This window comes from Ochotona princeps, chromosome 10 (genome assembly GCF_030435755.1).
Source record: "Ochotona princeps isolate mOchPri1 chromosome 10, mOchPri1.hap1, whole genome shotgun sequence".
Taxonomy (NCBI): domain Eukaryota; kingdom Metazoa; phylum Chordata; class Mammalia; order Lagomorpha; family Ochotonidae; genus Ochotona; species Ochotona princeps.
Window position 1 is genome coordinate 10,163,452 of NC_080841.1, and position 24,415 is coordinate 10,187,866.

Consider the following 24,415-nt stretch of genomic DNA (forward strand, 5'->3'; position numbering starts at 1 on the left):
GCCAGGACTTAAGCTAGTGACGGCTTTAGCTGCTATGTCACAATGCCCAGCAACTGCATTGGCACCAAACCCAAGTGGGAGATCCACAAGAAACTCCTGACTTCATAATGGCCCAGCTTTTGCCACTGCAGCCATGTGGGGAGTGAACCAGCAGACGAGATTCTGTCTCTCCTTTTTCCTTCCTGTAATTCTACGCTCTAAACAAAATAAATTTTTAAAAGTGGGTTTTAAAAATTTCAGATCCATTCCTTTCTCATTTTCTCTTTGACCTTCTTTCTAATTAAGGCTTTCAACAGTTCTCTTACACAATTGCAACAATCTTCAACCTAATCTCCATGTCTCAGCCTTTTTTCCCTCCTATCCAAAGAACCTAAAATTCCTTCCTAATATTTAAAGATAGGTGGGGTTTGAAGACCTGCTGCCTATGAACCATTTATGATTATGAATTTCCTACATATGCATAGCTATGTATAATTTGACCTCAACTACATTCACACAGCTTCATTATCAAGCTCCATACTAGCTATACAAGCTCCAATTCTGGCTATACTAAATAAGCAACTATTTGGAGAAGTTCTAGCGATTAATTTATATTTGGCCTTCACTGCTGTTAGGTTCTTTCGATAGTATTAATCCTCCTTAACATTACATATCCCATAAGTACACATTTTTCCTGCTTTAAATCCACATGTGGTCATGTAAAAACTTTTTAAACTCTTGTGATTTGTAATGTAAAACATAATAAATGATCCTTGCTGGCAAGCTAACATCTGTAAAAATCTAAGGGAGGGAGCCACATGTATTGTCTATATCCCACAAACCAAAATATTCATAAAAGTCACAGGGTCTGATTACCAAATTATACTTCTCCTTACAGATTTAAAGAATAGGTAAATTTGCACAAAAACTTAAGTACTCCTGCACTCTTTTTTATCTCTAACTATTGCCTTGGTACGCTGAATTTCACTTACAGAATTATTTACCACATCACCATCCTCTTCTCAACTGCAACTGGAGGTTTCCTGGTGTATCACTTACAAGATATTCTCACAGAACACCTAACATATCCAAAATTGAAAACATCATTCTACCTCAAAGATAATCCTCCTCTCAAAACCGTACCTGTATACTCTCAGGCTCACCTTCTCCTAGTGTTCATCCAAAACTTAGAGTCAAGGAACAACCTTTCTTTTGCCTTCTAAATTTTATTTACTGGTCTATCTAGCCATTCATTCCTTCAAAATAGAGATGGATATTAAATAGAGAGATGCATTGGCACTCCCCACACTGCTTCTCGGTAGCCAGGACTGGGGCAGGCTGAACCTGCAGGCAAGGAATCCTACTCAGGTCTCCTGCATAAGTGGCAGGAAGTCACTTACTAGGGTCTTCACCACCAGTGTTTTCTCAGAAGGAAGCTGCAATCAGCAGCCAGAGGCGAGCATAAAACCCAGTCACGTCAAAGCTAGTTAAAGCCAACCCAGATCTGCATAGTGCAAGCATGACAACTAGACTGCATTGTTGTTTCATTTAATTCAAATAAGCCTAGGGTAAAACTGCATGTCACCAACTAGGACTCTTTTATCAAGATAAGCTGTAATATTAACACTTATCTGGAAAACACATGTGAATAAGTAACTGTGTATTTGTGTTCAATAAGTCACAGAAAGTAATTCTTTTTTTTTTGAATTTTTGAATTTTGTGGTACAATTTCATGTAGACTAGGAAGTAATTCATTTTAAATAGAGTATTCACTATGACAACCAGTCAAAATATTGTATACATAATGAAATTAATTTTTGAAACTCGGTCTGTTTTGAAAAGGTCAATTTTAGTATATTACTTAAAATAATTATAGAAACATTGATCTATAGTGTTATGCCTTTAAAATTTTCCTGATTTGATCAACTTACACTGCATATATACACTGAAATTACTATACTGAATCTTATAGAAGTGCACAAGTGTTACATGTTCATCAAAACCCTAAAAATATGCAATGTTTTTTCTACTTGCTACTTGTTCAATTATTTAGTGAAGGGCTAAGCTTGTGTTAACAAAGGAAACTGGAAGTATGTCATCATAAAAATTGGGAGGAAAAGAGCAGGGCAGGTGGGAGGGAAGGAAATTGGGAGGCGAGGGCGGGAAGCATCACCACACTCTTCAAACTGCATACTTGAATTACAAAAATCTGCTCCTTTTACATAAAAGAAAAAGTAAAGTTACAAACTTATAAAACATGCTAAAAATGAAAATAAAAAGGAATAAAATGCCGAGCATATGAGAGGCCTATAAAAATGCACATAATTTATCTGAATCAAAATGAAAACACGTCTACTTAGTAGCGCCATTCATCTGCACTCCTTCAGCTCTCCCTTAATATATCAATGCATTCCTTTTCTCCAGAACAGAGCGGCTGGGAATAAAAGGAAAGATTTCAAATGATCATTTTCACATCATATTCCATCATCTTTTCAGCAGTCTCTCGTAGCCTTTCTTTGAGCTCCATTCTTCTACAAGAGATCTCTTTTGAGATCAATCCATATTTCCATAATCCACACTGCTGCTTCCTCCTCTTCTCCCCAGGGTGGACGGACGCCCACATCAAGAACTGTGCCTTACAACTGTCATTAAGCCTTATAACAATAACACGATAACAAAAGAACGGGTGGGGATGCAGCTTGCTGCTACCATATGTTGACCAAGTTCAATATTTTCAGCTAATACAGAATATTTTTTAAACTTAAAACATTTAAGAGTGAAATGCCATCATGTCATTTGTTCTCCCAGATTGTGTTTAGAGTTGCATATTAAGCATTAACAAGCAACCTAGCAATATCTCTTCTGAAGAGTTTATTTATTAACAATATACTGAAAGTGGACGGAAAACAGAAATCAAACAGAAACATGAGGTGGAAATTTATGGATGCTTACGCGTGCTTATTTCCTCAGTCCATTCAAATTGATTTTCTAAGAAGAAACTCACCTTAAAATTGGTCCTTTTAAGAAAGGACTATATAGTTGTAGAAAGTACAATTATTTCAGAATAATATATTCCTCATGAACAGTGATATTACGCCTATTTTGAAAGGCTATTTCTTTCAAGCAACACCTAAAGTGTGCTTCTTATTATATTCATTTTTGTGTTGCAGTTAACAACTTCTTTTCACACAACAACAAAAAAAATGAAATCCAGAATGTTGAACAGGCAAGGAAGTTGCCATGTCCCCACATCCTGCTTTGTCCTTGTGGCTCTGGGACAGCTGCTCCTGAAGCGTCCGTCTAAGTCATGTCGTGGTGGAAAAACTACTTTGTTACCGTTTCCCTCGAAGATTCATAACCCTTTATGGAAATAAATTCCAATTTAATTCTTATTAAACGCTTATTGTTCAGTAAAAAACAGTATGTAAATGTAATTTTATTATCTAAAATGTATGTATCCTTTTCAAACAGGAGTTTGTTAAGTCACATAATTCTGTTTTCCACCAAATATCTCAACTATAAAAGCAGAATTTCTAATATATCACTAATTTCTCCAAATTTATTTCTCCATATAGAATAAGCTTCCTGAAGTTCAACACTAAGAAAAGGAAAATCAGCAGGCAAAGAATGTACAAATGTACTCCAGCCTCTTAATACTGCACCTGCAAAAGGACAAGCTGACAAACTTCTCTTCATATCTCTCAGTTATTACAAAATGCCTTACTCTGTAATGTCTTCTTCTGATTCTTTCATTTTTAACTACAAGAACAGGAAAAAGATGACACCCTGTATCCACAAAGCAGAATGACGACAAAGAAGCGGTATTTCAGAACTGCTACACTAGGTCACTGATAAAAGTTTTGGAGTACGAAGCTTCATTATCTCTCTTTATTCAAATTTACTTTACTAAAAATTAAGAAATTAATAATTCTCAGAAAAGTGTTCACATATATACTCACAGAAACACTATAATAAAAATTAATGATATAACAAAATCAGGTCAAGATTTTCTCTCCACATTCTTTATATTTGGAACAATATTAATATAAAATACAAACATGTTCTTTTTATTGTGTCTGATAAAATAATTTGAAAATTACATGATTACACCCAAACAAGAAAAAAAAATAGATTTTTAAAAATCCACGACTGTTAAATTCTTATTTTTAAACATATTAGGACTTAATAAATAATCCATACTTTAGATTTTTTTTACATGATGCAAGAAAAAATTATAAAATGCTCAAGCAACAATATCATGAAAAACCTTAGTTCTCCTGACAAAATTTCTTTTAACTAAGTCAAGATTTTCTTCATACTGAATGTATAAAAATATTTTTTAAATTAAGAAAGATGGTCTTCCCACATCATGCAAACCAGCCAATACATATTGTTGAAAACAAAAAGAAATTTGAATCCAGTACTGAGTATATTTTGTTTAATATCAGCTCTCCATCCGGCTACCTGCAGTTCCAAAAAAAAAAATCTCTGCAAATACAGTAAGTGACAATCTTTCAAATGCTCTGCTATGACTATGAATGCACATTTTCTTGCACTCAGAATTAATTCACAATGTTTCTAAACTGTATCTACCAAGATTTGCTTGATTAGTGACATTTTATTACTGTTGTAATTAAGATAATCATGACACACGAGCTTTTTCTAAAAACTACTAAATCCAATTTAGCACACAGTACAGGAGTGCACATATTGATTATCAATACACACTGAAACTTATGTATTTTACCTTCTATAAAAATGAAAAGATGTAGGAGAAACATTCAAGGAAGGCATTTACTATGAACAGTCATGGACCCACTAAATCTTACTGCTTCCTAGCAGTTTTGCTTTGCTACATATTTTGTTCATATTTTAATGAAAGCCTACTATTGCTGTCATAATACCAGTTTGGACCATTTCTAAAGTTAAATTTACTACCTCTCTCACATCTACCCTTCTTATCCCAGAGTACATCGGCTTTTCTCTGAAATTAATTATATTCTTAGAATGTAAGTACCATGAATTTTATATCAGAAACTAAAACATAAACTTGTATAAGAAATATGGATTCATTTGATGAAAGCAAACTTGAATTCACTGCACATTACCGTGACAAATACAATGATGATGATAAAACTAATTTTGACCTTACAGACCTCTGAGAAGTGTTAAAAGTATCAGTTGTTCTTGAACGTGAAAATACAATGAAGTCAAATATGACTTGTCATATGATAATATTTAAGTCTATCAACATTGTAAAAGTTCAGTCAATTCTGACAGAATTGCTTTCTTGGCTTACTAATGCCTTTGCTTAAAATACAAAAGCCTATTCTCAACTCTGTGGCAATCCACAAATTTTCATATTCACAACTTGCTATTTTCTTAGGATGTGAAAGCTCACATCACTCATGTGGAAGATTATTCAATATTTTTGCAGTCATAAAAATAAAACTAAAAATAAAACACCTTTGCCATTTTCTCTCTCCTACTTCAGAAATAAACTTCCACACACGATCTTTCTTCTTTCCTTTATCTACTCCCCCACTTCTGAAGTAACTGACTTCCATATTCTTACTTCTCTGCTAAACCAATTTTCTTCTTTCCATTTTCTACCACAACCAATGCAAACCAAAATTTCACATACATTAGCCTTACTGTCACAACAGTTTTATTGTATCTTACTTCAGAAAGACCAACTCTTTCACAAAACAAACTTCAATAAACTCAACCCCATTTAGTTTTTAACTGCTATTTCCCCAACATGTAAAATCCTCCACTGTATTAAAGACAAAAACCCACTAAAGCACGAAGCACAACATGGGTCATTCTATTGGTTCTTCCACTTACAAAAGGAAATCACAATCTGACAAGCATATCATAGACCAATATCTGATGTGGGCCAATACTTCCAGGTGATAGTTCTAACCTGAATTGCTTTGGGTTACACAATACATTACTTTTAAATGTAAAGATAGTAATAGAAAAACCAATTTTCATATTGGGAGAGTTTGGGACAGCGTTTCAGTCAGAAAGAACAACATAGATTAACATGTCTTGTTCAGTTAGAAAAATGTCCCTTCAAATTTTTTTCCTTTTTTTAAGATTTATTTTTTAATTAGAAAGACAGATATACAGAGAGGAGGAGAGACAGAGAGGAAGATTTTCCGTCCGATGATTCACACCCCAAGTGGCTGCAACGGTTGGTGCTGTGCCAATCTGAAGCCAGGAGCCAGGAACCTCTTCCGGGTCTCCCACACGGGTGCAGGGTCCCAAAGCATTGGGCTGTCCTCGACTGCTTTCCCAGGCCACAAGCAGGGAGCTGGATGGGAAATGGAGCCGCCAGGATTAGAACCAGCGCCCATATGGAATCCCGGCACGTTCAAGGTGAGGACTTTAGCCACTAGGTCATGCAGTATGACTTGATGAAAGTTTTTTACTTCAGCCTCAGCTTGGCAGATAATAACATCTGCTGACATTCTTAGAAGGATTTGAAAATAAAATGAATACTGCCTATAGCATATTTAGAATAATGGCTACTAATTCTAGGAACAGAATAACTTTTTGTGTTCTGTTTTGTTTTGGCCACTATAACTTCAGCAGTCTTAGGTTCAATGAAAAGGCTGGTTAGGGAGTGGACAATTGGTGGAGGAAAGGTGTAAAAAACAAGAGTGAGAAACATCCACAGAGCACTACGGTCTGCCGTAGTATTCAGCATATCCATCAAAGAGCACAACAAATCATTTCTTAAAATCCCTTGATTTATAAAGCTTGATTTTTTCATATATAAAGTGAGGTACCTGAACAAACGGGTATCCAAAGGTCCTTCCCATCCTAACCTTCAAAGCTGTCATGAATTGGAATCCTAAAGGTTATGAATGTTCATCATCAATTATGAAGTTAACTGCTCTTGTATTTCATCATGTGGAGACTCAGTAGCGTTCTTCTCACCCCACAAACTTCAGAAACAGAGCAACAATTCAGACGGAACTAACGAAAACCAAGCACCACTTTAGGAATCATAGAGTGGAGTTGGCACGGTGGCATATCAGGTTAACCCTCTTTCACTGCAGTGCCAGCACCCCACATGAATAACCATTCATATCCCAGCTGCTCCACTTCTGATCCAGCTCTCTGCTTAACACCTGGGAAAGCAGCACCCGCATGTGAGACCTAGAAAAGCTGCTCATTCCTGGCTTCAGATCAGCTAAGCTCTGGCCTTTGTGGCAATTTGGGGAGTGAACGAGCAGTTGGAGAATCTCTCTCTCCACCCCTCTCCTTTTCTCTATAAGTCTCCCTTGGCACAAGTGTGGACTGGGACAAGACGCACCAGGACAGGCCAGACCGCAACACCGTCTGGTGTCCTGGAGGACCAGGGTAGAGGTGGGACAGACTAGGCTAGGTCTCAACCCCTACTGAGCCATATATGAGCTATATGTGGGTATGGATGAGACGTGGCTGGGCTGAAACATCCAGTAGCAAGAACCAGAATGGGCTGAAGGCCAGCCAAGAAAAGCTACTGTTCCTGCTAGGACAGGAGGTGAACTGAGTAGGGCTGGCTCATGGACCCACTGGTATGCGCAAAATCTGGCACTGGGAGGGGTTCTGATTGGGGAGCCTGGGCAACTCCTCTGGCAGGACACAGACCCTGCAGGTAAGAGCAAGAAACATGATAGGAAACAGCCCAGAATAGGCCATGGAAAGTTTCCCACTGGCATACATTTGGCATGAGTCGGGAGCAGACCAGGCTGAATCAGCTCACATCATCCACTGGCAAATCCAAACACCAGAACAGAGTGTGGGTCAAGCCATGTTTGGTCGCAACAAAAGCAGTACACAACACGGAATGCCAGGGTGAGGTCGCCTGTACTAGATGTGACTGCAACACCCAACCAGCACACGTGAGAACCAGGAAGGGAGGGGACAGAGCCAGCAGGGGAATTAAGGGGGTGGTCCCCTCACTGGACAGCTACTCCCACTGGAGAGCGTGAGCTGGGATGGGGGTAGACCAGACTAAGCAGGGCTACAACACCTGTGCGCCTCATTGGACCAGATCAGGGAAAAGCCAGGCTGGGTTGACTGTTCCTCCTGGTGCAAGCATAAACTAGAGTAGGTGAGGGTTGTTGGGGCTTAGCCACAGCATCAGCTGGCAGAAGCTGGCACTGGGGGATAATTCTGTCAAGTTAAACCACAGAACCACCGGAAGAGTGCATAAACCGGGATTGAGAGAGACCTGCGAGGGAAACAGTGGGCTCCTCCCTCTTGGGTCACCACCCACCACGGGAGGGCACGAAAACTAGGACAGGGGCTGGGGTGGCTAGACAGAGAGGCACTCAACAACATCCGTGAGGGCTGGATAGTTGAGCTGGTTAGATGGAACTAAGCTTTAATACCCATTGACATGTACGAGAGCCAAATGGGATGGGGGACAGACTGGACTAGTCGGCCACACATACTGGCAAACCAGGGTAGGGGGCGGGCCTGGTGGGGGTTATTGTGGGTCACCCCAACTAGGCTGCAGCTCCCACTGGTTTATGTGAGGGCCGAGTATGTGCTGGGCAGAACCATGTTGGACTGCAAACACCCATTGGTTCCAGTGGAAGACAGGGACTGGAAACAGAACCAGCCCAGCAACTACAACCACCAGCTGATTGGAGCAATGGACTGTGCCAGGCCCTGTGCTTGCTAGTACATGCAAGAATCTAATCTGGGAACACCTCAGACAAAGTTTCTTTGGGGATCCCCCAAACAAGCTTCTGGACTCAGAACCCTAGCCAAGAAAAGACAAAAGAAAGAACAAGTCAATCAACCACTTCAGCTATATGTTGGCAATGAAAATACCGGGCAAATGGAGATGCTATGATGGACTATGTCAATCAGTGGATTCTTCAATTACCTCATTGTGTTTTGAGAGGCGAGACTGGCAGCAATTCATAACTGGTGAACTATCAAAACCACTTGAGCAAGTATCTCAGAGCATGCCCACATCCAGGACTTGAGGTAGGTGGGAAACCGGGTGGGGTCTCTCCCTCAATATCCCCATTTACCTCAGATACATGAAGGAAACAATATGGAAATAATAGTCTTACCCACTTCCCTATAGCCCTTAAGCCTTTTTACCCAAATTAACTATGTAAAGATTGTCAAAAAAATAAATTAAATAAATGTTTTAAAAAAATTTAAAAAAAATTATATGGTTCCAACCTGGTCTCCAAAGTCCTCTGGGAATTTCCACAGTACCACAGGATCTGTAAATAATTGACACATTCCATTAAACAGAGGCAAAACAACATAGGCAACACTCCCGTTAAAGCACTCTTAAAATTGCAATGGCTACTTTATAATACGTAAACTTCTCTTTAAACATTAGCAGTTCATGAGAGCCACTTCTTTTATCCAATTTAAAATTTTCTGTCTCTTAAGAAATTTAGAACCTTGAAACTAGGAATCAGTGAAATAATTTTATCAAGCTATTTCAAAATTATCATTTCGCTTTTCAGTTACATACCTAATATTTTAAGATACTGAACACTGAATTATCAATTCTAACTATAATTGAAGAAAATACATTCTGATTTTGAAAGATAAATGTAAATATACAGTCAAATATATTTTATATATATACAAATATTTTAACTTCCAAAGATCAAAATACAGCACCTTAAATTTAATATCTAAGAATTCATATACATAACTTAACATTGTTTCACAAAATTCACACAGTTGGGTTTTTTTTCCATTTTAATTACTTCTCATGATTCTTAAGATAATAAAGCAAAAATCTTAGTTTAAATTAGTATTGAAAATTATTTAAGGCATGTATATGTATTTTTAACTGTCAAAAACAAACTTCCATATACTCTGAATGTGTTCTAAAAGAGTAGTTTGTAGGGGCCAGCGTGGTGGCTTAGCAGCCTGGTACAGGCCTCCCATATGGGCACCAGTTCTATTCCCAGCTACTCACTTCTGATCCAGTCACCTGTTAGTAGTCTAACAGGATAGCAGAGGGTGGCCAAAGCCCTTAGGCCTCTGCTGCCATGTGAGAGACTCAGAAGAAGCTCTTGCATCCCAGCCTTGGACCATCCCATCTCTAGCCATTGCACCCATTCAGGGAGTGAATTCATGGGTGGAAGATTTTCCGTCTCTCCCTCTCTTTGTAAGTATCTCAAATAAAATAAATAAATCCTAAAAAATATTTTGTAATAGGTTAATATTACTTCCAAATTAAACTTTTGAAAAGCTCAAGATAAAACTTGAGAGTCAGTTTAATACCATTACGGCAGCATTTGAACTCCACTCCAAGTAAAAGGACTCAGTGAATACACATAAAGTTATGTACTCAGGGACTGGCCGTGGAACAGCAAGCTAAGCCTCTAGAAGCAATACCAGCATCGCATTGGAGGACTGGTTCAAGTCCCAGCTGCTCCACTTCAAATCCAGCTTCCTAGTAATGTACCTAGGAAAGCAGTAGCAAATAGCACAGGAGTCTAGACCCCTGAACCCACGTGGGAAGCTCCAAGCTCCTGGCTTCAACATGGCCCAGGCATGGCCACTGCAACAATTTGGGAAGTTACCCTGAAGATGACAGATCTCTCTCTATGTATCTCTCCACTCCCCTTTCTATAATTCTTCCAAAAAATATATTTTAAAAATTTTAAGAGTTAAGGCACCCAAAGGATCTATTAGATAAACTACAAAATTCCATGTGAGATTTTAAAACATTAAATTCAAGGATACAAAGTGCCAAATGTTTTAATTCCAAAGCCCCATAAATACCTACTTACTAACTTTTAGCATGAGTTAGCTCCTTTTGTATTTTTACTTAAAACAATTTTTTTCACAATTTTTTCCTTAAATTGAAAATTAAAACAAGTTTTCTACAAGTAAACTTTTAAACTTAGTAATGAAAAAAATCAATGTAGATTAAGTCTTTATTACCTTGTACCTAGGAAAGTGTTACACTGATAGAAGAGCTGGTGAGCTTTTTGGACCTGGATAACAGACAGGGTTGGGGATTCAGCCAGACCAGGCAAGGCTATAGTTCTCATCTGTGTGGGTCAGGTCTGGGGATAGGCTGGTCTGGGCCCGACGAAAGCATCCGTTGGCACACAGGAGAGCCAGAATAGGGTGTGGGCCATGCCCAGCTTGGCTAACTTGTAACACCTATCAGTGAGAGCTAAGACTGCAGGTAGACCATGTCAGACTAGTTTGAAGCACCCGCCAGCATGGGCAAGATTCAGAGCAGAGAATGGGTCTAGTAGGGGAACTCTGGGGGCTCCCCTGCTGGGCTGTAGCTCCCACTGGGGAATGTGAGAGCTAGAATTGTGGGCAGACTGGGCTGGGCAAGCACCCGTTGGCATATGTGTGGCTGGGTCTGGGGGCAGGACAGACTGAGAGGCTCCAACACATGATGGTACATATTAAGAGCCAGAATGTGTGTGCAACAGGCCAGATTAGGCCAAGGCACCTGCCGGGAGTGGGCCAGGCCAGGCTGCACTGTAGCACTCACCTGTGAGAGCCAGAACAGGTGCAGGCAAGTCAGGCTAGGATGCAGTACCCACTGATTAGAACCAGAACTGGGGCCGGGCCAGGCCATGTCAGTCTGGGCAGCAGCACACAATGGCCATGCCTGGTAGCTTGAACAACTCCAGGAACTCACCCTGCTAGGCTCCAGTTCCTGCTGGAGAGTGTGAGAGCAAGGGCTAGGGGCAGATCAGGCCAGGTTGGGGCACAGTATCTGTTGGAATATGTGTGAGCCAAGTCTGGAGGTGAGCCAGGCTGGGCCAGTCCACAGCACACACTGGCACAAGCAAGAGCCAGGACAGGGTGTTGGCCAAGCCAAGTTGGACCACAACACCTACAAGGTCACATCAAGGATGGGCATGGGCCAGGCTAGGCTAGGTTGCTGCACTCACTGACAAGAGCTTGGATTGGCCGCAGACCACACTGAGCCAGGCTACAGGACCTGCTGTCACATGCCAAGAATGGGAGTGGGCCATCTCAGATAAGGTGCAGCATCACCTGGCACATGCAACACCTGGGGCTGAGAGCAAGCCTGGTAAAAGAACTCTGAGGACTCCCTTGCTGGGCTACTGCTTCCACTGGTGAGCATGACAGCTTGGACTGTCTGGGGTGGGCCAGGCTGGCCCACTGGTATGCACAAAAGTCAGAAGGGGTGCCGGCCTGTTAGGCTAGGCTACATCCCTTAGCATGTGCTGGGACTAGGTGCAAGTCATATCATGTTAGAGCAAAGTACCCCCGGCAGGCATACGATCTGGGGCTCAGAGCAGGCCTAGCGGGGGAACTCTGGACACTCCCATGCTTAGCTGTAACCTGTGCTGGTGAGCATGACAGCTAGTGCTGAGGCAGGCAAGTCTGATCGAGGTAGCAACAACCACTGAACAACCTGTGGGCTGGGTCTGGTGAGGGCAGGGACTGAACTAACCAACACCCATGGGAATGCACAAAAGACTGATGGGATACAGGACAGACAGGGCCAGGTTGCAACACATGCTAACACATACAAAAACTGGGGTGGGGGACAGACCTGCTGGGGGTCACTTGGGGGGCATGATGATTAGGCCACCACATACAGTGGTGTACTTGAAAACAAGGCATGGCTGGGCGACGCTGCAACACCCATCTCCGTGAATGAGAAACTGGTGCTAGGGACTGAACTAACCAAGCAGCTGCAGCGACGGGTATGTGCATTGGCTGGTGCAGCTGACAGACCAAACCTGACTCTCACTAGCTGGTACACGCAGAAATCAAGTCTGAGATCACTCCAGGTGAGGTTTCTTGGGGGACTCCCCAACTAGATCACTGGATTTAAACCCAAACCACAGGGAAAATCATACTATATGTGATCTGACCTTGGAGTGCATGTATCGGGACTGGACCTCCTCAGCTGCGGATGCCTGTGCAGTGGACAGCATGCCCAGATGCGCACAGGGGACATGACAGCCAGCTCATCTAGGCCAGCAGAGGACATTGAGACTGTGGATGCACTAATGCCATGAGGCTGACGATATCTCAGAACTGGCAAAACCACTCAGGTAAGACCCTCAGAACACTCTTTCTACAGGGTCTCTAAGGCATCAGGAAATAACTGTCCTCCATCTCCAGGTGCTAATGTAGTTTGACAGTAAGGAACGGCGTTCTTCCCTCCCCTCCCTGCAAGCACCAGAAAAAAAACAGAAATATGTGTCTCAGTCACCTTCCTCTATGCCATGACCCTCACCACCCTAATCAAAGACCCACATATGCGTGCATCCCTCTCAACTATGTAAATAATAACATTAAATAATTAATTTAAAACATATGTAAGAATAATGCATTAAAAATTTATGATGGCAATAATAAATTATTTTAGTCTCACATCAAGTAACATGTCTTTGCAAAAAAAGGGAAACAGCATAGATCATGTAAACATCCTCAAATATTAATGTTTTGCTTTGTGGATAATTATGTGTTCAATTAAAAATATACATACATTTACATGTAAGCTCTAACAAAGTGGATGCTTAATATTTGAATCTGAAAAAACAAAAGCTTATGATAGTTTTTATTAAATATCAAGCAAAAGTCTTAATCCAGACAAACTAATAAAATAAAATTTGTTCATGGTGACATAAATCATTAGGCAAAAATATATACTAATCCCATCTTATAAACAATGTGAATACTTACAATATTCTTTTAAATGATTTTAACATTATAATTATCAATTGAGAAACTATTTGTGACATGTTTTTAGGCCTATGTCTTAAAACTAGAATACCTGATTGTTAAATGAGCCATATAGTTTGCTATTATAACTTGTTTAAGCATTTACCAAATTTTTCCTTTTTTAAGGTGTATTTTTATTAGAAAGAAGGAAGGATATGCAGAGACAGATCTTGTGTCCGCTGGTTCACTCCCAAATTGGCCACAACGGCTGGAGCTGAGCCAACCTGAAGCCAGGGGCCAGGAGCCTCTTCCAGGCCTCCCATGTGCGTTCTGGGTCCCAAGGATTTGGGCCGTCCTCTACTTCTTCTCCAGGCCGCAGGCAGAGAACAGCGGGACATGAACAAACACCCATATGGGATCCCGGGCACACAAGGCAAGGATTTAGCCACTGAGCCATCATGCTGAGCCCCATTTACCTAGTTTATCCTCATCCTCATCCCTAACTCTTTTTTTTTTTTTCTTTCTGGATATTGTGTGTTTTTGTTTTTGACAGAGGGAGAGCAAGTGAGTACATACAGATAATATCCACTAGTTAAATCACAGAGTGGACAATTTCTTATTGAATTGTCATTAAATTTTATCCCTTAGCACTCAAAACATGAGCACATTTATTTTCAAATGGATTAATCTGGTCATGACCTAAACTGATAGATTTTTTTTTCTTTAATATTCATTTATTCATTAATTACATTGCATTACATGACACAATTTCATAGGTACTGGGATTCCCCCCCCTTCACCCCAAACCCTTCCCCCATCATGAATTCCTTCACCTTGATGCATAACCACAGCTCAAGTTCCGTTGAGATTCCCTAATTAAAAGTTTACACCATACAGAGTCCAGCATCCCACTTGTCCAGTTCAAGTTCAACGGCCTCTTAGGGAGGCCCTCTCAGGTTTGTAGGCAGAGCCAGCAGAGCGTCACCTCGATCAATTAGAAGCTCCAACATATCATCAGCAACAGTCCAGGTATGATGAGGCTGGTGCAGAGTCCACTGATTGACATAGTCCGTCTTAGGGTTTCCCCTTGTCCAGTTTTCCGCTGCAAGCATAAAGCTGAGGTGGTTGATTCATCTACTCCATTTTCCATCTTTTTTTGATTAATGCTTTGATTCCTCCATTTTGTTCAGGGGAATCCCCCTAAAAAAAACTTTGAGGCATTCCCAGTCCAGGCTCCTACATGTACTACTAGTAAGCACAGTGCCCGCAACCGTCTTAAAGCATCTTTGTAAAAACATACCCAGATTACCACAAGAGAATAAACAAAAGGAATCTTGGTGTGTATGTCGAGGGTGCGGGGGGATAGTCTTTGTATAAAAGCATAATTTCCCATTCCCTGATGACTCAGTCTGAGCTGGCCGCATTAGGGCGACCTGTTCTGCTTTCGGGAGTGACAGGCAAGGCCTGTGGGTGGAAGTCTCCTCACCAGCAGTGACTGAAACGCACTATGCTTCTCTTCTTTCCAAGCCTCCTCGTCATACAAGGAGACTCCTTGCCTTCATTTTTTAAAAAAGCTATGCTGTCAACCACCTGGAAACTGAATAAATATGAAAGAAAGAATATATACTATGTAGTTAAGCTCCTATTTAATAAGTTAACATTATTGCATATTAAGAAACAAATACACATTTTATCAAACAAGTAAATTTGGAATGTATTTACAACACTACTAGAGTCCTATCACAAAGATTCCTTACCTATAAATAATGCTTTCAAAAAGAAAAACATAAGGATAAATTTAGTAATATTTTATTTTTATTCCAAGCATCACATTTTCTAGTCTTTAACTAAAAAGGAAGAAATACGAAAACTTATGTGGAGGGCAGCACTGCAAGTTAAACCACCATCTGTACACCAACACCCCATGTGAGTACCAGTTCAAGTCCTGGTTGCTCCATTTCCTATCCAACTCTATGCTAATGTACTGGAAGACAGCCATGCACCCACAGGGGAGACCCCAAGGAAGCTCCTGTCCTGATCTGATCTGCTCAGCCCTGCTGTTTACAGCTATTTGGGAGTGAACCCGCAGATTTCTCTTTTTTCATTCTCTCTCTCTCTCTCTCTCTCTCTCTCTCTCTCTCTCTGAACCCGTACGGGATACCAGCATTACAAGCAATGATTTCACCTGATAAGCCACATCAGCTCCAAGACTATACACTTTGTGGAAGGTAGAACAGATAATATATTTTTGCTTCATTACAGCTTGCAACAATTGGTTTACACAAAATCAGTTCCCATATATAAGGAAATTAAGGCCAAAACAATGAGCTGCTGCTTCCAATACTTGACACATTTCGGGAGGGGGCATTTAACTTAAATTCAACTTATTTCATTCAAAAGTCTAAGTAGTCATAAAAAAGTGTTTATCCAGCTGTACCACATAACTATCACTTTCAACCTATGCTCTTATGTAACAAGCTAAGCCAGATAACCAAAACCACAAGCACCTTTCCATCTTATTCTTAGCATTACAGCAGCAAAATACAGATTTACAATAACGGGGAAAAACACACAAACACACTGGCAATCTATTACATACTTTTGTACCTCGATACCTCAGATACTTGAGGAAACATCTTTCACTCTGTTTTCTTAGAATGTTTTCTTTCACAGAATAAAGCAGTTAGCTCCAATTTGAACAACCAATAACATAAATGAACAGAAGCTATCGGTGATTAATACAATATTTAAGATTTCAATTTTTTAACTTACATTTTCAGAGCTTACAAGTTTGTGAATAAAAGAATCCCGATGATTCTTTACACAAGCTTGCAATAATATACAGCTCTATATTCAAAATACTCCTGTTTGGTGGTTCTTCATAAGCCCAAACCGTAGGAGCAATTCAGTGGATGATTCTCACCTTTTGAAAATGTTCCTTTCCAGGGTGATATAAAATTAGTATCACAACTCGAAATAAGGAAGCTCTTTTTCCTCATACATTCACAAAGTCTAAGATAATGAAAATGAAATTTCAAAAAATCTTAATAAAATACAACCCATAGCATGTTAGATACATCATTTTGCTACATCCAGTTCCTTTAAACAAGATCTATTATAATAAAATGAAAATTCGCATCAATCACCTGATAGAGTAATTCCAAATTTAACCAAACAGGGCTAATGGGTGAGAATTGAATTGAAAACACCTTGACAAAGAAAGCAATTTCTTTTCTTCGCACTCTTCTAAAGCTGTGGGTGATCATGGTAATCGAACCATCAACAGTGAGGGGCCATCTGTCCCAGAGGCTCTTTATGAGAGTTTTTGAAAAAAATCAACAACAACAACAAAGAAAAGAAATGCTTGAACCCCAGATGTTCAATCTTGATTAATCTATGACAAAGAACTTACAACTGAGAATCAATGTTTTGACGTTTTTCAGATATCAATCAGTAAAAGCTAATATACACACACAGAAGTTTTTGTTAGAACAAAGAAGAAAGAAGTTGGTAAGGGTCTGTGGAAAGATGATTTGTCTGACAAAGCCTGATAGATCTTTTAATCAGCTGATAGGATCACTGCATTCTAATAAAATAGCTTTTAACAGTATTCACTTAGAGAAGAAAGAAGGCAAAAGGCCTTGATTTAAGTTAGCCTGAAAGAGTTGGCTCTTATAATTCTTTTTACAGTATATAAATACATAGACATACTTTTATTAACAGTATTCAATAGATTTAACTCTGAGCTAAAATATTTTCAAGAGCCATAGACTTCATGTGAAACTTCATAAACGTAAAACGGGATCTCTCATAAAGTGGCTTCATTTTATTTGTAACAATTTAACTGATTTTTTCATACTAAAAACAATTGTGAGTAGAAGTTCAGACTGTGTCAAAGTTTTTCTTGCTTGATATGTAGAAAGTTTAAAGTACAGAAGAATTCTGTAAATCTGAGTAAACTAAAATTTATAAATAAAATGAACATAAAGTAAATTAATAAAAATATGTGTAAGTTATATTAAGGTTACTAAAAAATACTTAAAATCGATTTTTAAATTAAAATAAAACTACAAAATATTTAAAAATCAATTAAAATTCAAAACATGTATCATGCTTTTCGAAACTCTTTAGTTATAATATAACTAAATATAAAATAAACTAAGACTCAAATAGATAAATTCACTAAGAAACTTCCTTGGAATACAATAATTCTGTATCTTATTGACCTATGTATCTAAAAGTCTAGAATGAAACCTTTGATCCAAAAGAGCTGCTAATTTGGGCATACAACAGAGACAAGAGCAAATGCCATCTGAAAGAAGAAACACAAAATTCAGATTTTGCCAAAAACAGATTTGCTATTCAATCTTACTATGAAACACCATAGTATCTGTGACCATTACCCATCTCCCTCCACCACAAGTATTATATTTATTCTGCTTTCCTCCCACCTCAAAGGGAGGAAGGATACTTAAGATGCTTAAAAATAATAATAATTAATTCAAAACATGGGCAATGAGAGGCTAAAGCAAACTAGAACTTTAAGTAATATTCAGGGCTGAATGAATGAAATGGCAGATCTTAAACAACTGAACAGAGAAGTAGTGGACTGAATCAGACACAAAACATGAAACAGAACAACATAAAGAAAAACTAATCAAAAAATGAAACAAGAAATATAATGAAGGGCTAAAAAATAGATAACAGAATAGTAAAATATATTTATAGCTCTAAAAGATAACTCTAAAAAAACAGATGCATGTATAGTAAGGAGAGGAGAGAATAAAATCAAAGGAAATGAAGACTGCTTCTTTTTCAAACTTGTGAAACATTAAATCTGCAGGTTCAGAAATTACAACAATCCCAAAGTCTCAAAACACAATAGTGTAAGAGTGTCTGAATGCATCCTAAAGAAAAAAAAATGATAACAAGAAAAATACACAAATTTATTGACAGCAGACTTCCCAACAGCAATAATGGAAGTGGGAGGATTGTGGAATAATAAATGTAAAACAATTAAGAAAATATGTTTACCATTCAAAAACTGTGTAAACAAAAATATGGCCAAAATAAGAACATTCCCAGACAAACAAAAATGAAAGGTTTACCAATAATGGACCCTTGGACAATATTCCGCCAGCTCTACCTTCAGACCAGAGAAGGCCTCCCTAAGAAACTGTTGAATTTATTTGGACAATAAGATGCTGGACTCAATGCTTGGTATATGATTGCAACGAAAGAATCTAGACTTAATTTAAACTGTAATACTGCAAGTAGGTGGAGGAATCCACCAAGGGAGGAGGGCCCGGGAGGGGATGGGGGAATCCCAGAGCTTATGAATCTGTGTCACATAATGCAATATAATTAATAAAAAATAATAATAATGGACCCTTGCTAAAGGAATATCTAAACTATAACATCAGGAATATCTAAATTACAACATCAGGGAAAAAAGATAATCATCCTGAAAGAAAGTTTAAAACACAACAAATTGCATATTTTAGGAATTCAAATATATATATACACACATCTATATATGTAAATAAATATATACAGTTTGTAATTAATGAAGTCCCAAAAATAAGCTAATTTCCATTAATGTAGAATACATATATCATTATTACCTTATGAAATATCATACAGTTTTCAAAAAGATTACAGTCTTGAAAACATATTTGTTCATCTGAAAATAAATCTCTAAAACACAGCACTAAATGATAAGGGCAAATGCAAAGCAGAAGCTGCCTTACAAGCCATTAAAAGAAAAATGGGACCTTGGGCCTGGGGGTCTAAATTTCCAGCAGCCTCCCGGCTGCTGGTGGGCCTCAGGATGGGGCATCTTGCTCGGAGCCTGACGTGAGCCACCATGTGCACGTAGTGAGCTGTCCCTGGGCCTGCCTACATTCGGGGGCTGCTTCCTTTGGGGTGAGTACACCGAGGGGGGGAAGTTTCTGTGACTGGGTAGGTCCAGGGCCCACCCACCGCCCTCATTGGGCAGTGAATGGGAGTGGGGAGGGGCGTGGCTTAGGGCCTGGGGGTTTAAACTTGGCTGCTGGTGGGCCTCAGGATGGGTGGTCTTGCTCGGATCCCGACTCCAGCCACCATGTGCACGTGGTGAGCAGTCCCTGGGTAGCCAGTGCACCACTTGGCGCCAGGCTCTGCCTGCTGGCCACCTGGCCGGGGAGCTCTGGGGTTTTGGTTCTTTGAATCACTGCTTAGGTAGCTCCAGGTTGAACCCAATGTGCTTCTGGGATCTGAGTCAATCCTAAAGATTCCCAATGACAGTAACTCTTCCTTTGAAGAACTTGTAATCACTGGACAATGCTGAGTGGTGAACACCAGTTCATGCAAAAGCTAAGGGTCGGGGCTTGTCCAGCAGGATATCCTATTACCTGACATGATGATGGATCAAAAGACTGGTCACATTAGGCAGGGCCATAACATTAACTAGCACTCGAGAACCACATCCGGGGGAAGATTCTGTGGGGGATGTGTGGGCCACACCCTGTGGAAATTCTAGCCCCACTGGTTAGCTCAAGAGTTTGGGTGGTGATGGACTAAGAAAGGTGTGACCAAGGAGCCTGCCATCAATAACAGGTAAAGGAACCTGCAACAGTCTGGACTGGTCAAGACAGCAGCACCCGAATGTGCATCCTGAATAGGATGTGGGGTGGGTCGGGCTGCAATATTCACCAGCTCATATATGGCCAAATGGAAGGCCAGACTGCACCAGGCACTGGCCTAAAACCCACTGGCATGTATGAGAACTGGGTTTGGGAGGGGATCAAGTGGAAGAACTTGGGAAACTCCCCTGGTGAGTCATAGCTCCCACTGGTGAACATGTGGTCCAGACCTGGGGGTCGGACAAGCTGGGCAAAGTAGCTCCAACAGTTGGCTAATGTGTAAATTGGTAATGGAACGGGATGTACAGGGCAGGACTGAGCACACCTTTGCCTACAAGTGAAACTAGAAACCAGGATGGAGCACAGGTCATGCCAAGCTGGGCTCTTGCACTTACTGGTCTACGTGAGTCAAGGACGCTAAGCCACAGCCTCTAAGGCAGAGGCCAGGACAAGTGAGGGACTGAGCCAAGCTGAGTCAGAGCAACCAATGGCATGTGCATGATCTGTGGCTGGAAACAGGCCTGGTTGGGGAGCTAAGGGGACATCCTAACTGGGTTGAGGTTCCCACCAAGGGGCGCGTAGGCTAGAATAGAGGCTGCGTTCTTACCAGCAAACAGTTGTACTCTCCCTTGGAACAAGTGTGGACTGGGACAAGATGCACCAGGACAGGCCAGACCACAACACCGTATGGTGTCCTGGAGGATCAGGGTAGAGGTGGGACAGACTAGGCTAGGTCTCAACCCCTACTGAGCCATATATGAGCTATATGTGGGTATGGATGAGACGTGGCTGGGCTGAAACATCCAGTAGCAAGAACCAGAATGGGCTGAAGGCCAGCCAAGAAAAGCTACTGTTCCTGCTAGGACAGGAGGTGAACTGAGTAGGGCTGGCTCATGGACCCACTGGTATGTGCAAAATCTGGCACTGGGAGGGGTTCTGATGGAGGAGCCTGGGCAACTCCTCTGGCAGGACACAGACCCTGCAGGTAAGAGCAAGAAACATGAAAGGAAACAGCCCAGAATAGGCCATGGAAAGTTTCCCACTGGCATACATTTGGCATGAGTCGGGAGCAGACCAGGCTGAATCAGCTCACATCATCCACTGGCAAATCCAAACACCAGAACAGAGTGTGGGTCGAGCCAGGTTTGGTCGCAACAAAAGCAGTACACAACACGGAATGCCAGGGTGAGGTCGCCTGTACTGGATGTGACTGCAACACCCAACCAGCACACGTGAGAACCAGGAAGGGAGGGGACAGAGCCAGCAGGGGAATTAAGGGGGTGGTCCCCTCACTGGACAGCTACTCCCACTGGAGAGCGTGAGCTGGGATGGGGGTAGACCAGACTAAGCAGGGCTACAACACCTGTGCGCCTCATTGGACCAGATCAGGGAAAAGCCAGGCTGGGTTGACTGTTCCTCCTGGTGCAAGCATAAACTAGAGTAGGTGAGGGTTGTTGGGGCTTAGCCACAGCATCAGCTGGCAGAAGCTGGCACTGGGGGATAATTCTGTCAAGTTAAACCACAGAACCACCGGAAGAGTGCATAAACCGGGATTGAGAGAGACCTGCGAGGGAAATAGTGGATTCCCCCCTCTTGGGTTACCACCCCCCACGGGAGGGCACGGAAACTAGGACAGGGGCTGGGGTGGCTAGACAGAGAGGCACTCAACAACATCCGTGAGGGCTGGATAGTTGAGCTGGTTAGATGGAACTAAGCTTTAATACCCATTGACATGTACGAGAGCCAAATGGGATGTGGGACAGACTGGACTGGTCTGCTACACATACTGGCAAACCAGGATAGGGGGTGGGCCTGGTGGGGGTTATTGTGGGTCACTCCGACTAGGCTGCAGCTCCCACTGGTTTATGTGAGGGCCGAGTATGTGCTGGGCCGAACCATGTTGGACTGCAAACACCCATTGGTTCCAGTGGAAGACAGGGATGGAAACAGAACCAGCCCAGCAACTACAACCACCAGCTGATTGGAGCAATGGACTGTGCCAGGCCCTGTGCTTGCTAGTACATGCAAGAATCTAATCTGGGAACACCTCAGACAAAGTTTCTTTGGGGATCCCCCAAACAAGCTTCTGGACTCAGAACCCTAGCCAAGAAAAGACAAAAGAAAGAACAAGTCAATCAACCACTTCAGTTATATGTTGGCAATGAAAATACCGGGCAAATGGAGACGCTATGATAAACTATATCAGTGGATTCTTCAATTACCTCATTGTGTTTTGAGAGGCGAGACTGGCAGCAATTCATAACTGGTGAACTATCAAAACCACTTGAGCAAGTATCTCAGAGCATGCCCCACATCCGGGACTTGGGATGGGTGGGAAACTGGGTGGGGCTTCTCCCTCAATATCCCCATTTACCTCAGATACATGAAGGAAACAATATGGAAATAATAGTCTTACCCACTTCCCTATAACCCTTGAGCCTTTTTACCCAAATTAACTATGTAAAGATTGTCAAAAATATAATAAAAAAAGAGAGAGAAAAAAAAAGAAAAATGGACTGCACTTTAAAAGAACCGAGTCGAGAAATGACAGTCTGAAATACATCATTAGGGTCACCATGGCTTTGTGTTAAGCATAAGCCAAAACACTACAAAAATAGTGAACGAGGTCCATTGTTGTAGTATAGCAGTTAAAGCACAGCCTGCGTTGTCAGCATCTGACATGAATATAACAGTTATATTTCTGGCTGCTCCAATTCCAATCATGTCCCTTGCTGTTCGCCTGGAAAACACAGCACAGGATGGTCTGACAGCTTGGGTTCCTGCTATCCTAGAGGGAATGCTAGAAGAAGCTCCTGACTCTAGCTTTGCCCAGCCCTGGCCACTACGGCCATCCAGGGAGTAAGCCAATGGATGGATGGAGCCTCTTGCTCTCCCCAGCCAAATGACAAGTGAGCCAGTGGATGGAAGGTGCTCTTTCTCTCTGATTTTGAAATACAGTTTTTTAAAAATATATAATAAAGAACCTAGTCAGGCAGTACTTTAACAATCTAGATGAAATTAAAATGAAGTTTCCAGGAAAAACAACTTGAATTTTACATACTGTTAGTATTGGGATTCAAACATTCATGGACAGTCTGTGATAAAAAAGCAAGAAAGGAGACAGAATATATGTATACATGCACACACACTATATTGACAATATACACCACCCTTCCAAGATAGAATTCATCCCAAGGCCATGGAGTCTACAAGAGCCAAAAGGGAACTCCCTTACAAAATTACAATAGACAAACCTGACTTGACCCAGGGATGTTGATGGCAAGTGAGTGCTCTGTGCTTAGGAAAGAGCAGTGTTCAGTAAAACTAAATGACTGGAGCCAGTGTTGTGTGGTACAGCAGGTAGAAACACTGTTTGCCATGCTGCCATGCTGGCATCCCCTTCAGATCTAGCTCCTTTTGGTAGTCTGGGAAGAACAGCGAAGTCTGACCCAGTGCTTCAGTCCCGGCACCCTGTGAGATACGCAGATCGGGCTCCTGGACTTCCTGTAAGCCTGCCTCAGACCTGGCCACAGAGCCCCTTGGGGAGTGCGTCAGAAAATCGAAGATTCTCTCATCCCCTCTCTCTCTCTCTCTCTCTCTTTCTCTCTCTCTCTCTTTCTCTGTGTGTGTGTGTGTGTATGTGTGTGTCTCTAACTTACTCTGTAATCCAGATTTTTAGGTTAAAATATCTTAAGAAAAAAGCTAAAGATCTTTAGCTCTGCAGAACTCCCATAGCAGGGATGATAGAGACAATCTGTTCATCCCCTTTGCAAGAGTGTAATCGACAGTGTAAAGATTCAAGTGACGTTGGAAATGCAGAGCTGTGACTGCCAACATTGTCACAAACGGCAGTCCAGGTGCCAACAGCTGCAGCAGGGACACAGAGCGCACTTCACACAGCAGTGTAAAGGAAGAACACCTGTCATTGTGAGCTTCAGTCCATCTCCTGAGCTTCCTAGGCAGCGCGCTAAAACAGGTCCAAAGATTAGAAACATGGAAATGACTGCACTAGAACATCACAAACAAACATAAGCAATTCCTCAGCATTTACAAGATGCCCTCGCTGGGTCACAGAAATATCAAGAGAATGAATATTTAAATGGGACACAAAACTAAAAGGGTCTCAGGTAAAAGGCTCTCAAGACGGC

The 24,415-nt window shown here is 41.2% G+C and overlaps 1 protein-coding gene across 2 annotated transcripts in view; it reads right to left on the reverse strand.

Annotated features, from left to right (window-relative positions):
• Positions 1-24,415, reverse strand: part of DENND1B (DENN domain containing 1B) — a 234,296-nt gene that overhangs the window by 163,476 nt on the left and 46,405 nt on the right. For both annotated transcript variants that reach the window (XM_058668968.1, XM_058668967.1), the window contains exon 3: positions 9,181-9,224. In XM_058668968.1, coding sequence (XP_058524951.1) covers positions 9,181-9,224 — 44 coding nt within the window. The remainder of the gene's footprint in view (positions 1-9,180; positions 9,225-24,415) is intronic.